At 44.8% G+C, this 12,230-nt stretch overlaps 2 protein-coding genes across 2 annotated transcripts; one reads left to right on the top strand and one right to left on the bottom strand.

Annotated features, from left to right (window-relative positions):
- Window positions 1-218: 218 nt before the first annotated feature.
- Window positions 219-6,833, bottom strand: LOC4342632 (protein EARLY FLOWERING 5). Its single transcript, XM_015792303.3, has 9 exons — window positions 6,597-6,833; window positions 4,822-4,915; window positions 3,895-3,980; window positions 3,294-3,343; window positions 3,137-3,206; window positions 2,974-3,055; window positions 2,456-2,856; window positions 1,782-2,309; window positions 219-900 (listed from the first exon to the last, which is right to left on the bottom strand). Exons 1-9 carry the CDS (start codon window positions 6,675-6,677, stop codon window positions 679-681), a joined length of 1,614 nt encoding a protein of 537 aa, XP_015647789.1. The 5' UTR covers window positions 6,678-6,833; the 3' UTR covers window positions 219-678.
- Window positions 6,834-9,414: 2,581 nt separating this feature from the next.
- LOC4342631 (AAA-ATPase ASD, mitochondrial) lies at window positions 9,415-11,316 on the top strand. The gene has a single exon (XM_026026798.2). The coding sequence runs from the start codon at window positions 9,482-9,484 to the stop codon at window positions 10,979-10,981; it is 1,500 nt and encodes a 499-aa protein (XP_025882583.1). The 5' UTR covers window positions 9,415-9,481; the 3' UTR covers window positions 10,982-11,316.
- Window positions 11,317-12,230: the final 914 nt, after the last annotated feature.

The following is a 12,230-nucleotide window of genomic DNA, read 5'->3' as shown; positions in this document are numbered from 1 at the left end:
CCACAAAGTGAAGAGCTACTACATGTCCACACGAATCCTGGAGTAGTCAGTTCCAGACAGGAAGAGATACAAGAACATACATACTGACACGTTTTCTAAGCAGAAACATTATTTTTGTTACAACTTTTAGAACCTGTAAGCAGAAGCATTCTTTATGATATCCCACATATAAACATTGATAAATCCAGTTAGAAATGTATGATAAATTCAGCTAGAAATGTATCCACAACAATACACTATTATTGCAACAAAAATTAGCTTGCACCAAGTTCACTCAGGCACCCACAGATATCACAATTTCATGACAGCTGTGGCATAAGCTAAGCTAAACAGTCATGCAGAATGTATACAAGGGGCTAAGCAAAGCTATTAGTCGTGTCACACACGACTGGTGGTTTAAATTTGAATATCTGCCAGGGCAACTCGTTGAACATACAACTGTGAAGATAGGCAATCATGCTCTATTGATTTGACTTGGTACAGTTGTGTTGCACAGCAACTGATATTTGATTATGAACGTTTCCCCATTTTCACAAAACTAGATCTGGAATATTGTTTTCTCATGGGGAAATGGACATGGTTTCTGAGTACATGAAAACCTACTCGTGAGCCCTAACGCAAAGAGGGCTCATGCTTAGTTCATGTCAACAACTGCAATTTGCAGTCAGACTAATTGAGCTACTCATCAAGAGCACCCAATTCCTTCATATCTTCCAAGAATGCCATGTAGGAATCATCAATGCTTTGTGGCTTGGATACTGAGGACGAAGGCCGGGGCTCAGATCTAATTGGAGCCACTGACGGTTTCAGGGCAGAAGATGATGTTGTTGCTGACTGTTGCACCTTTGGTTTTGGTTTGAGGAGAGCCGATTCTCTCTTAACTCGAACTGATGCAGGAACCTGTAAAAAACCAATGGTTTTTCAGTACAATGGTGCATCTAAAACTATGTAAATGGAACACAAAATATATGAATCAATTAGCTATAGCAATCTTAGACCAACTCAGCTGTTTAAAAGTTCGTGGCCAATTTGTTTATTTATGATGACATAAAGGGAAAGCAAATTTATGTAAGTGTTAAGAGAAAGCTTAATAGTGGGCTAGCCAACTATAAGCTCATGTGGAGGAAGGGGAACAAGAAAAATAGAAAGTGTGAGCTCTCATGAAAGAGCTAGACTTATACATGCTCCAAGGTAAATGCATTAATAACATAAGTGAGAGAAAAAGTGAGAAGAAGAAAAAAATAGAGAACCATATAGCTAATCTATAATACTACATGTTAGCTCTAATACTACTTTTAGATTGGCTTGTAGCTAGTAGTTAGCTCTACTATTAAACTTGCTCTAGAAGGATAGATAGCCATATTGAAATCAGTGGCAAGCATATAGTTTTGTGAGTTCTAGATTGTGGATCTGGATACTGTAAACTACAAGCAAGTCTACAATGAGAACCACATCCAATACATGAGGGAACTCTCTACGCAAAGAGATGGTGCAGAAATGTGGCATGCCAGCCCTGAGAGAACTGTCTAAAAGATCTCATCAGCTCGTTATATGGACAACAGGTGTTTGATAATTAAAAAAAATGTATTTAGAACTAATCCTTCAGTGTTCAAAGTAAGAAATATATATAAAAGATGTAGAGAAGCCTTTTATAGTTACTATCATAAGGATCAAACAGTGTCAAACACTTCCGATACTTTTCTAATTGTGCTTAATATTTTTTTAGAGAATAATCAAGCTTGATGTTAGTAAAGTTATCAACCAGAGTAAAGAGCACATACCATAGCTGTGAGCTCAGGAGTATGTTGTGCTAATGGTCTCTTTACAACTGTTGGGGCAGCTGACTTGACATATGATGGCTGCTGAGGTACATTTGGCCTTGGACCAAAGGCAGCAAAATCACCTGTTTGAATTGGGGGTCCTGGATAAAATGGAGGCGGAAGCATTGGTGGTGGACCAGGAGGTACACCAAAGGGTGCCATTTGCATCTGTGCTGGAGGTAATCCCGGAGGGGGTGGTGGAAGGGGCCTGGCATTAACTCCAGGAGCCATAAATGGTGGCCTTGTATCTGGTGGTGGTGGAGGTGGAGGAAATCTGGGAACTCCTGGAGCTAGCATATCCGGTTGCATTGAAGGCATTGTTGGTGGTCTTGGAGGTAAAGGTGGCAGATGTGATGGTTGTGGTGGAGGCAGCGGTAAGATCCTTGTGACTTTATCATCTTCTTTCAAACCAGGAACCTCATTGGCATTCTGCATTTCACTTGAGTTTCGTATCAAACCAGGAGGTGGTGGAGGTAGTGCACCTTTTGCCTGCAACACAAGATGACAAGGTTCATTCAGACAAATCACAACAGGAAACAACATACAAACATGAAAACCAAGAACTACTCTAAAGTATACATGAACAATAGAAGATTCAAAATTTTCTGGACAACAGAAAGAAACTCAAAGTGCACCTGCGCAGAATCTGTCAAGCTTGCACCCTCTCCAATGGTTTGCTTATTAGCAAATTCGTTTGTACCAGCTAGGGGTGATGGCTGCAAAGGCCGTGGAGGCGGAGGTGGCGGCAATAATGTTTGACCTGGCACAATTTCTCTGGGAGGTGGGCCAGGAGGAGGTGGAGGTGGGGGTGGCAGAGGTAAGCCAGGTGCTCCTGCTATGTTAGCAGGCTTAGGTGGAGGCGGGGGTGGGGGTGGGAGAGGGGGTAAAGATGCAGCAGATGGGTCAACAGGTTCTGAAGAGGCAGGCAATGGTGGGGGCGGTGGAGGGGGTGGCAGGGTTGAAGGACCTGCTTCTTCAGTTCCTGGCATAGAAGATGAAGCACCAGCGCTTGATGAAGGCAGTGGGATCCTTGGCCCTGAATATCAACCAAGAAAAAAACTGAGAATTGCTAGAACATCCTACAGGTAGATTTTTTTAAAGGGAAAAATGATGATTTAAGAAACTACTAGGCACAGAAACCAGGGATATTAACCTATGGAAGATTTGTACATTGGAGGTTTGCCAGGTGGTGGTGCTCCAGATGGATTCAGGGTTGGGTGATAGTAAACAGAATCCTGCAATGCAAAGCTGGTTAGATTTGTAGTCAATATGCAACAACACATACAATGCTTTGTGAAAAATCATCAATACCATACCTCCGGCTTAGGATTTTTAGCTCTATCATCCTCCTCTGCTGCCGGCCGCCTCTTTGGTGGTCCAAGATGGCTGGAGGCACAAGAAATACATGTTGAATTACAAGAATAGTTACGTAAACTTAATAAAGTGAATGCATAAAAAAAGGATAAAGCTCACCTGAACATAATTGGTTGCTCACCCTTTTCTTTCATTTTCTCTTCATATTCCTGGCACAGATAACTTGAAATTAATGGGCTACCATGTGTGGAGGAAAGAAAAATAAGCTAATGATAGTACAATCCATGAGATTCTTTGGCCATTATAAGTTCAAATCAAATGCCACCCAAATAGACTTGAAGGTGCAGAAGCAATGGGTACACATTGAAACCAACAATTAAACAAAACCATTTTGCACAATAACATCTCAGAAATGTGCATGATTCATAGGAACCTTAAGTTGGATTGTAATAGAGTTGATACAAATAATTGAACAAGTCGTATCTCTGCCAATGCTGTGGTATCCTATTTTTTGTGAACCAAGACAATTGTCATAGTACAAAAATGTCACGGAAGGGGTCGACAAATCATTATCCAATGGCACATAGAGTAAGAGACCAGTATCAAAATATCCCCAAGTAAATGGAAAATTAGGAAGTGGACAGTTTAAAAGCTGCATGTTGTATAGTAAATACAAATGGCATGATAACTGTTGGCAAAAACAGTCTGGGCTATCACAAAAAAAAAGAAGGGTTCAATACATATCAGAAAGAAAAAATACCTTTCTTTTCTTGACAATAAGATTATATGTATCCTCAAGCTGCCTTTTCTTATGTTTCCTAGCCTTATCGAGAGCACCATCAGCCTCTGTTTCAACCAAAAAGTAATTTTACTATTCAGGAAAACCAAATTAGCTAAAAGTTAACAAAAAAATGCTACACATCCACTGTTGCACAGAGTTCCTCCAAGCAAGCAAATAAATAAAAAACAGGCAAAAATGCTGCAGTAACACATATAGTGCGACTAAGAGGCAACATTAGTTGTATTCCAGTGCATTGCAAGGGGAATTTGATCCCCCCCCCCCCCAAGTATGTACTAGGCAAAGAATCGGATCTGTAAAGGTAGGGCCCACATGATGGTGCTGACGGCTGACTCGCTGAATGATAAGGATCAGGCCTCCTAAAAACAAAATCCACTAAAACTAGATTGTGAGTGAAATGCCATCCAGTAAATAGAACAGATGAAAACTGGAAGATAGATATCACATAATCAAGAAAAATTCCACCCACATATATATTGGGTAAAACACCGCTTATATTTATATATATTGTGAGTGATGCATTAAGATGCCTTAGACATTGAACAGGTTTGACAGAGCATCCTAGAAACACCAGTGGAGCTAATAATAAGAATAGATACCACATTTACCTTGATAAAAGCACAGATGAAAGTTAAAGAAAAAGCATACAGACCATGAATTACAATCATGTCTAAATTAATATTGCCTAAACAGGTATGATTAATATAACTACAGAGTAAATGAAACACACCAATGTGCAACCAAAACAGAAACAATATGATTATTTGAGCTTTGAAAAGAAGTCTGTAAAACAAGAAAGAATAACTTTTTTTTCTAGAAAGACTAGTTTCAATAATTTTGTCTAGATACAGATATGCACTAATACAAGTTATTGCGCAATATACTTACTCATCTTTTCCAGTTTCTCAATCTGCTCCAGTATAGCCTCTGGATCCTTTTTCAAAATCCCAACCTCTCGTACTTTCTTCCTTTCTTTTTTATTCTGGCAAGTAAAAAAGGTGATGGGAATTTAGAATGTGAGGACAGAACAAACTAATTGGTATCTACCGTATTTATATCAGCAACCATAAAAGAAATAGAACTTAACAAGAGTACAAGATTAAAGAAAATCTGTAAAAGGCTAGATTGGTTTGCTACACTTACCGAAATTTGGTAATACCGAAATTTTGGCAAGGTAGCAAAAACCAAACACTCCAACAAAACCTTCTTCCACAAAAATGTTGGCAATGCCCATATATGTGCCTCATAATAGCCCAATTTTAGCACCAAATCAAACCTCTTAGCCATTCTACACTACCGAAATGTGGCAATACCAAGATTTTGGCAAGGTACAGAACCAAACCAACCCTAATATACAAGCAGTCATACAGATAGTGGGTACACGTGCAACAATCATGGTTGTCAAGTCGTAAAGTCAAGTCGAGGTACCCCTGGACCGACTTGTCGACTAGTTGACAACTTGTCCAGTTGTCCATGACTTGGTCATGCAAAAACAGGGGATGCAATATATAGTATAAACTATGGACTATGGAGTAGCAAAGCAAGACAATAAGTCAACAAGAAATAAAACAAAAGTACTAAACACAATAAGCCAATTAGCATGGTGAATTAGTGATTTGCTACGACTAATTTACAACCAACTTTACGACTAATCTATGACTAACCGACTTCACGACTAATGCTATTTTGTCGAGTTGTGGCTCTCTAGTCGACTAGCTTGACCGATTTTACGACTAATCGCGACTAGTCGGGTGACTTGATAACAGTGACAACAGTTGCCACATTTCTAGATAAAATGGCATGTTATAACATTATATCAATGTGCATATGAAGATACTCCTGGTCTCCTGCTCAGCAGCATAGAGCAATTGCAGTAAAGTAGCTGATCAATATAGTCACTAGGTTGCTCAAGTACAGGGGAAAAAATATCATGGGCACTCCACAAAATTTTCCAGCTAACCAGGAGAATCAGCAAAATTATGACGCAATATAATTGGTATTTGCAGTTGTAAATGCAAGAGGAAAAAGTTCCATTGGTAATTTGGTTCCATTGGTAATTTGGTACTATTTGCAGTTGTAAATGCAAGAGGGAAAAGTTCCATAAACCAAAAATCTGTTTTCATCCCAATTACACCTGAACACCTAATATTATTCAAACCCGCTACATATAGGGCTAGGTGAAAAGAAAATCACGAATCCAACAATCTACAATGCAGGCTGCCAAGCGAATCAATTTACTTGCAGTACGCACCATTTACACCACCATGGATATTCAAGTAATTGCTTAGATTATCAGTTGCATTGAAACTCTTAAACCGCAATATCTTAGTGATGCCCATGGAAATATGCTTAATTGCTTATTGCATGAAAAAAAAATCCCACATTGGAACTGAATCAAAACCACCATATTTCGCGTAGAACCGATCGCACGAATTAATTTACGATGTTTTCCTACCTCAGATATAGCCCAAATCGACGAAAGAACAGTAAACCTGACGAATCAAATCACCAGGCGCATAGCAGTCAACGAAGCATGAGGAACATCACAACGCGCCTCTGCCCAAGGCCAAATTCCACTACCCCCCCCCCCCACACGGACCCGGACCCGCGCGCGCGGGGTGATAGCATGATACGAACCCTAGGGTTTGAGAGGAGGAACTCACCCGCTTGAGCTCCTTCTTCCGCTGCTCCTTGCGGAAGGCGTCGGTGGGGTTCATGACCTTCCCTCCCTTGGTCGTCTTCATCCTGCCCCACCTACCCTCCTCCCCTTCTCCCCCACCGGCGACGTACGGCGGCGAGCGGCGAGCGGCGGCGGCGGCGGATTTAGCCGCGGGGGGAGAGAGAGGAGATGGGGTTCGGGTCGGAGTCGGACCGGAGTGGTGTGGTCTGGTCCCCTTGGCGAGTCGCGAGTGGAAGCGGGTGGGTCACAGAGACGAGTGGGTCGGTTTGGTTACCGCCGTGCAGCCGGCCCAGGCACGATACTGCCCGTTTACGCGAGCAAGGCCCAGTCGGTCCACCTAATTCTTCCCAATTTTTCTAGGAAAAAGTACACCGAAGGTCCCTCAACTTGTCATCAAATTACAAAATCGTTCTCCATCCACAAAACCAGATATAGGGCATCCATCAACTTACAGAACTGTTCATTTTAGGTCCTTTGGTGGTTTTGACCCCGTTTTGTCCGACGTGGCGGCTGAGTCAGCATGAAATCCATGTGGGGCCCACCTGTCAGACTGTCCACGTCATCACCTCTTTCTTTCCACTGTTTTCTCACCTCCACCTCTCTCTCACACTCTTCATCTCATTCGGGCAGGGCGGCGGCAGGTGGGGAGGAGGCGGGGCGAGGCAGGAGAGGAGGTGCTGCATCCGGCGGCGGAGACGCGGGATAAGGGGAGGGCGGCGGCGACGGGAGAATGGGAAGGCCCAGCTGCCCGTCTGCCTTGACGCCGCGGTGGCACGCCGTCGTGGTTGCGGGAGAGGCGTCGACGACGAGGAACGGCGCGGCGTGACACAGGGCCGGAAGCGAGCATGGTGGTGGGAGGAGGAGGGCGGCGGCCGTCGAGCTACCAGGATGACAGCCATCGCGCCACAGTGGGATCCGGTGGGGACGAGGGGGACACCGACGCCGACGCCGACGAGGAGGAGAGGATCCCGTCAGGAGGAGCAGACTTGGGCGAATGGTATACGGTGCAAAAGCGGTGGAGGTGGCGGTGGAGTAGGGGAAGGTGCGGGCAAGCGTGGCGGCATTTACCCTACGGGGCGGGAGAGGTTGAGCTTGGACTCGTCTCTACTGCGCTTCTTGCAGCGGCGGTTTCTGGCGTCAACGGCATCATCGTCTGAGTCTGAATCGTAAACAGTGTTCTAGAGAAATAGATGTTATCTAGATTCTGTCATCAAATACTCCAGCTTTATGTGATTTGGTATGGATATCTAAGATCAATTAAGTTTAGATGGAGAGTTTGCTCGTTCTGTGATAGGGCAATTTCATGACATTTCAATATCGTCCATGGCAGCTTCGCCCATTGATGTGGGCAGGAGAGGTTCCCTGCCCTCTCAGCCACTCTAGAGCGTTGTAAATGCTCTGACTTGAAGAAGCTTTTCAGAAGAAAAGGGGGTTGATCTGAAGAGGACTGAACGAGTCGAAGTGGTAGAGCTGCTTTCTTCTGAACAATTTTGTTCTTGTTCTCTTTTTGGGTGAAGCCAACCCAAGCTAAGCTAGCTGCCGCCTACACAAGCCAACGCTACCATGGGCAACCGGATAGCCTGATGAACAGATAATAGAGACAAAGGGCATGTTTAGATCCCACAAATTTTTTTACCATATCACATCGAATGTTTGGATACATGCATAGAATATTAATTATAGACAAAAAAAAAAGAAAGAAAAACTAATTACACAAATTACATGTAAATTGCGAGACGAATCTTTTAATCCTAATTGCTCCATGATCTGATAATGTGGCGCTACAGTAAATATTTGCTAATGGTGGATTAATTATGCTTAATAAATTCATCTCGCAGTTTACAGACGGAATTATTAGTCTATCTATGTTTAATACTTCAAATGTGTGTCCGTATATCCAATGTGAGATATGTTAGAACTTTTCATCCCTAGATCTAACCACAGCCAAACATGCTGCAAAGTTCAGTTCGATCGACTGGCTGAGCTGTGATGGATGCACACAAGAGCAGAGATTCCTTGCAGCATTTCACAGACTTGATGATCTGAAATTTCAGGCATAAATATTGTCCTTTATTTACTGGATGCCATTAACTTTTCAACGAATCCTTGAAGATGCTAATGGCAATGTGGCATAGCAAGGCTTAGGTAAAATCATTGTCACAACTCACGACTCAAGCAAATTTAAGAGAATTTTAACATACTTTTTTTTTGAATAATTGAGGTATGTGATTTAATTCGTTGGAAGGGAATTATGCTACAACTGCATCTGCAAACAAATGAAAGCTTATATGGATTAAACTTATCTAATCTTAGATGTGGCAAAACCGTGACGAAGTATGGCCATACCAAATGGTCTGGGATCTTTACACCTCTACATATCCTATCCAAGACATATTTTAAAAATAGAAAATGGCTTGTTTGAACCTGAAAAAAAGGTAGTACCAGTTTAAACAAACTGGAATAAATCCCAGAATCTTTGTTCTAAAGAACAAAAAAACAGCCACCATGCTACCATGAATCTTGCTCTAAACAACAAAAAATAGCTGCCCAGTACAAAATCTTTGTGAGGGCTGTTTCTCAATCCCATGGAACAATGGGGATATGATCAAGGACAATAATCCTCTGTCTCCAACAACATGCCAGTGACTCATGATTATCAGTACACACAAGAATCAAAATTATCTTGTCAGAACAAAAAAAATCTTAAGTACAGACTAGTACAGAAGAAAAGCCTCTCTTCTTCATCACACTGACAGCTGGGACCACCACTGGGCCCACATCCTGACAGCTCCGAGTACTACAAGTTCACACAGGGTCAGTCACACAGTTAACGCACTTGGCAGCAAGGTCAGGCGAGGCGAGCTTGCAATGCCGGCGGCGAGGAGGATGAGGCGCGCGGCGGCGGCGGCGGGGGTGGTGGAGAGATTCGCCGGGATGGGGTCGGCGCTCGCCGGCGTGATGTTCGTGTGGAGCATGCTGAGCCCGCTCCTGCCGCGGCAGCTGTTCGAGCACTTCGTCGGCCGCTTCCTCCGGCGGCACGCGCGGCGGCTCGCCGGGCTCGTGGACCCCTACCTCACCGTCACCATCAGCGAGCACTGCGGCGAGAGGATGAAGCTCGGGGACGTCTACGAGCAGGCCAAGGCGTACCTCAGCCACCGGTGCGCGCGCCGGGCGCGGTCGCTGCGCGCGGAGCGCGCCGCCCGCGACGGCGGCGGCGACAGGTTCCTGCTCACCATGGGCGACGGCGAGGAGGTCTACGACGTGTTCCAGGGCGCCACCGTGTGGTGGAACTCCGTCTCCTCCGGCGGCGGGCGGCGCTACGAGTCTCCCTGGTTCGGCGGCGGCGGCGTCGTCTACGACGACGACCGCCGCGCGTACCGGCTCCTGTTCCACCGGCGCCACCGCGACCTCGTCGTCGACTCCTACCTCCCGCACGTCTGCCGCGAGGGCCGCGCCATCATGCTCCGCAACCGCCGCCGCAAGCTGTTCACCAACGCCGGCGGCGACCGGTACAGGAAGTCGGCGTGGAGCTACGTGGCGTTCGAGCACCCGTCGACGTTCGACACGCTCGCCATGGACCCGGCCAAGAAGAAGGACATCATGGACGACCTCGACGCGTTCCGGGACGGGAAGGACTACTACGCCCGCATCGGCAAGGCGTGGAAGCGCGGCTACCTCCTGCACGGCCCGCCCGGCACCGGCAAGTCCACCATGATCGCCGCCATGGCCAACTACCTCGACTACGACATCTACGACGTCGAGCTCACGTCCGTGGCCACCAACACCGACCTCCGCCGCCTCTTCATCGAGACCAAGGGCAAGTCCATCATCGTCATCGAGGACATCGACTGCTCCGTCGACCTCACCGGCAAGCGCAAGAAGAGGTCTCCTCACGCCGCCGCCGCCGCCGCCGAGCCCGTCGACGCCGCCAAGGACGAGAGCGCGAGCAAGGTGACGCTCTCCGGCCTCCTCAACGTCATCGACGGGCTCTGGTCGGCGTGCGGCGGCGAGCGCATCGTCGTGTTCACCACCAACCACGTCGGCAAGCTGGACCCGGCGCTGATCCGGCGAGGCCGCATGGACAAGCACATCGAGATGTCATACTGCTGCTTCGAGACGTTCAAGATCCTGGCCAAGAACTACCTCGCCATCGACGCCCACCACCTGTTCGACGACGTGCGATCGCTCCTCCAGGACGCCAGGATCAAGATCACCCCGGCCGACGTCGCCGAGCACCTGATGCGCAAGTGCGCCACAGCCGCCGCCGACGAGGCTGCCGCCTGCCTCGCCAGCTTGGTGAAGGCGCTGGAGAAGAAGGCCAAGGGGAAGGAGACAGTGGAGGAGGAGGAGACAGTGGTGGATGAGTAGCTTAGCTTAACTGCAGAATTATCAGGTTAATTAATAACAAATTTAGCTCTATCATCTGCATCAAGAAAGTAGAATTGTGTTCAGCTCTGCTGTTAGTTTGCTACCAACTTAGGAGATGATTAGTTGTTAATCTTGTTATGATTACAATGCATCACAAGATTAACAATGAACTGATGTTGTTGTCAACTCAATTCGAATGGATTGGAATATTGGATGATCACAGCCTCACAGGTTGTGTTTGAGGCTGAAAATTTGACTGCTTGATGCACCCAGCTTTCAAGGAAAGTACGGTTTCAAGCAGAGTTTGAAAAGCAAAAGCTGCTGCTTTCTTGTCAGGCTGATGCAACACAAAACGAATCTAGGAGTACCATACTGCGGATAAGGATTGGGATTTGGGAATGCCCTTGGTACATTTATAGCAATGAAATGGCATTGAGTAATTCTTGACATGAAGAGAACCATGGCCACTTCCTTTTTTAAAAAAAAATAAAAATATACTAGACAATCACAAGGAACTTAGGCCCCGTTTGTTATTCAACTACAAACATTAACTTCTTTATTTTCCGTTAACACATTTTTAAAATGTTAATTGATGAGTTTTTTTAAAAAGAAAATCTATATAGAAGTTGTTTTTTAAATCAAATAAATCTATTTTTCAAGTTTATAATAGCTAGCGCTATGTTAACATGTGCTAATGAGTTTTCTCGTTTCACGTGCACTGAAAATCTTTCAGCCCCATCGGATGGCCTATTCAGCCAAAGAAAAAGCCAAAATTTAAATTTTCAAACTTAATTTTGACATTGATTTTGAGATATTTTCAACGTAATTTCTTTTTCAGCATTGGCTTTTTAAGTCACCGAGAACACATCTATAAAAGTTTTACCTACAAATTTATTTTTATTCTCTAATAAGCCGTTTTGGCTTATTACGAAAAAAGCCAAACAATGATGCTCTTTCTCAAAACACTGGTAACGGACATACCCTAGTGTCGAATAATTAAGAAAAATATGTGAGGTTATTAAGAATCAAACATGAGATCTCGGGGACTTGGGTTAAAACCACACACTCCTACCATTACACTAGCAAATGCAACTCCTCGTAATACTTTCGGTGTTGGTAGGCAATAATTGATCATTGCCAAAAATTTTTGGCAAAAACCGGCTAGACCTTTATTTGGTTCTATACTAAAGTTGCATTTTGGCATTGAACTATGCCAAATAATTAGACAATGGTAATATTTTAGCTAAAA

This window comes from Oryza sativa, chromosome 7 (assembly GCF_034140825.1).
Source record: "Oryza sativa Japonica Group chromosome 7, ASM3414082v1".
Lineage (NCBI taxonomy): Eukaryota > Viridiplantae > Streptophyta > Magnoliopsida > Poales > Poaceae > Oryza > Oryza sativa.
Note: the sequence above shows the minus strand (reverse complement) of the source record. Positions and strands in the feature narration are given on the sequence as shown.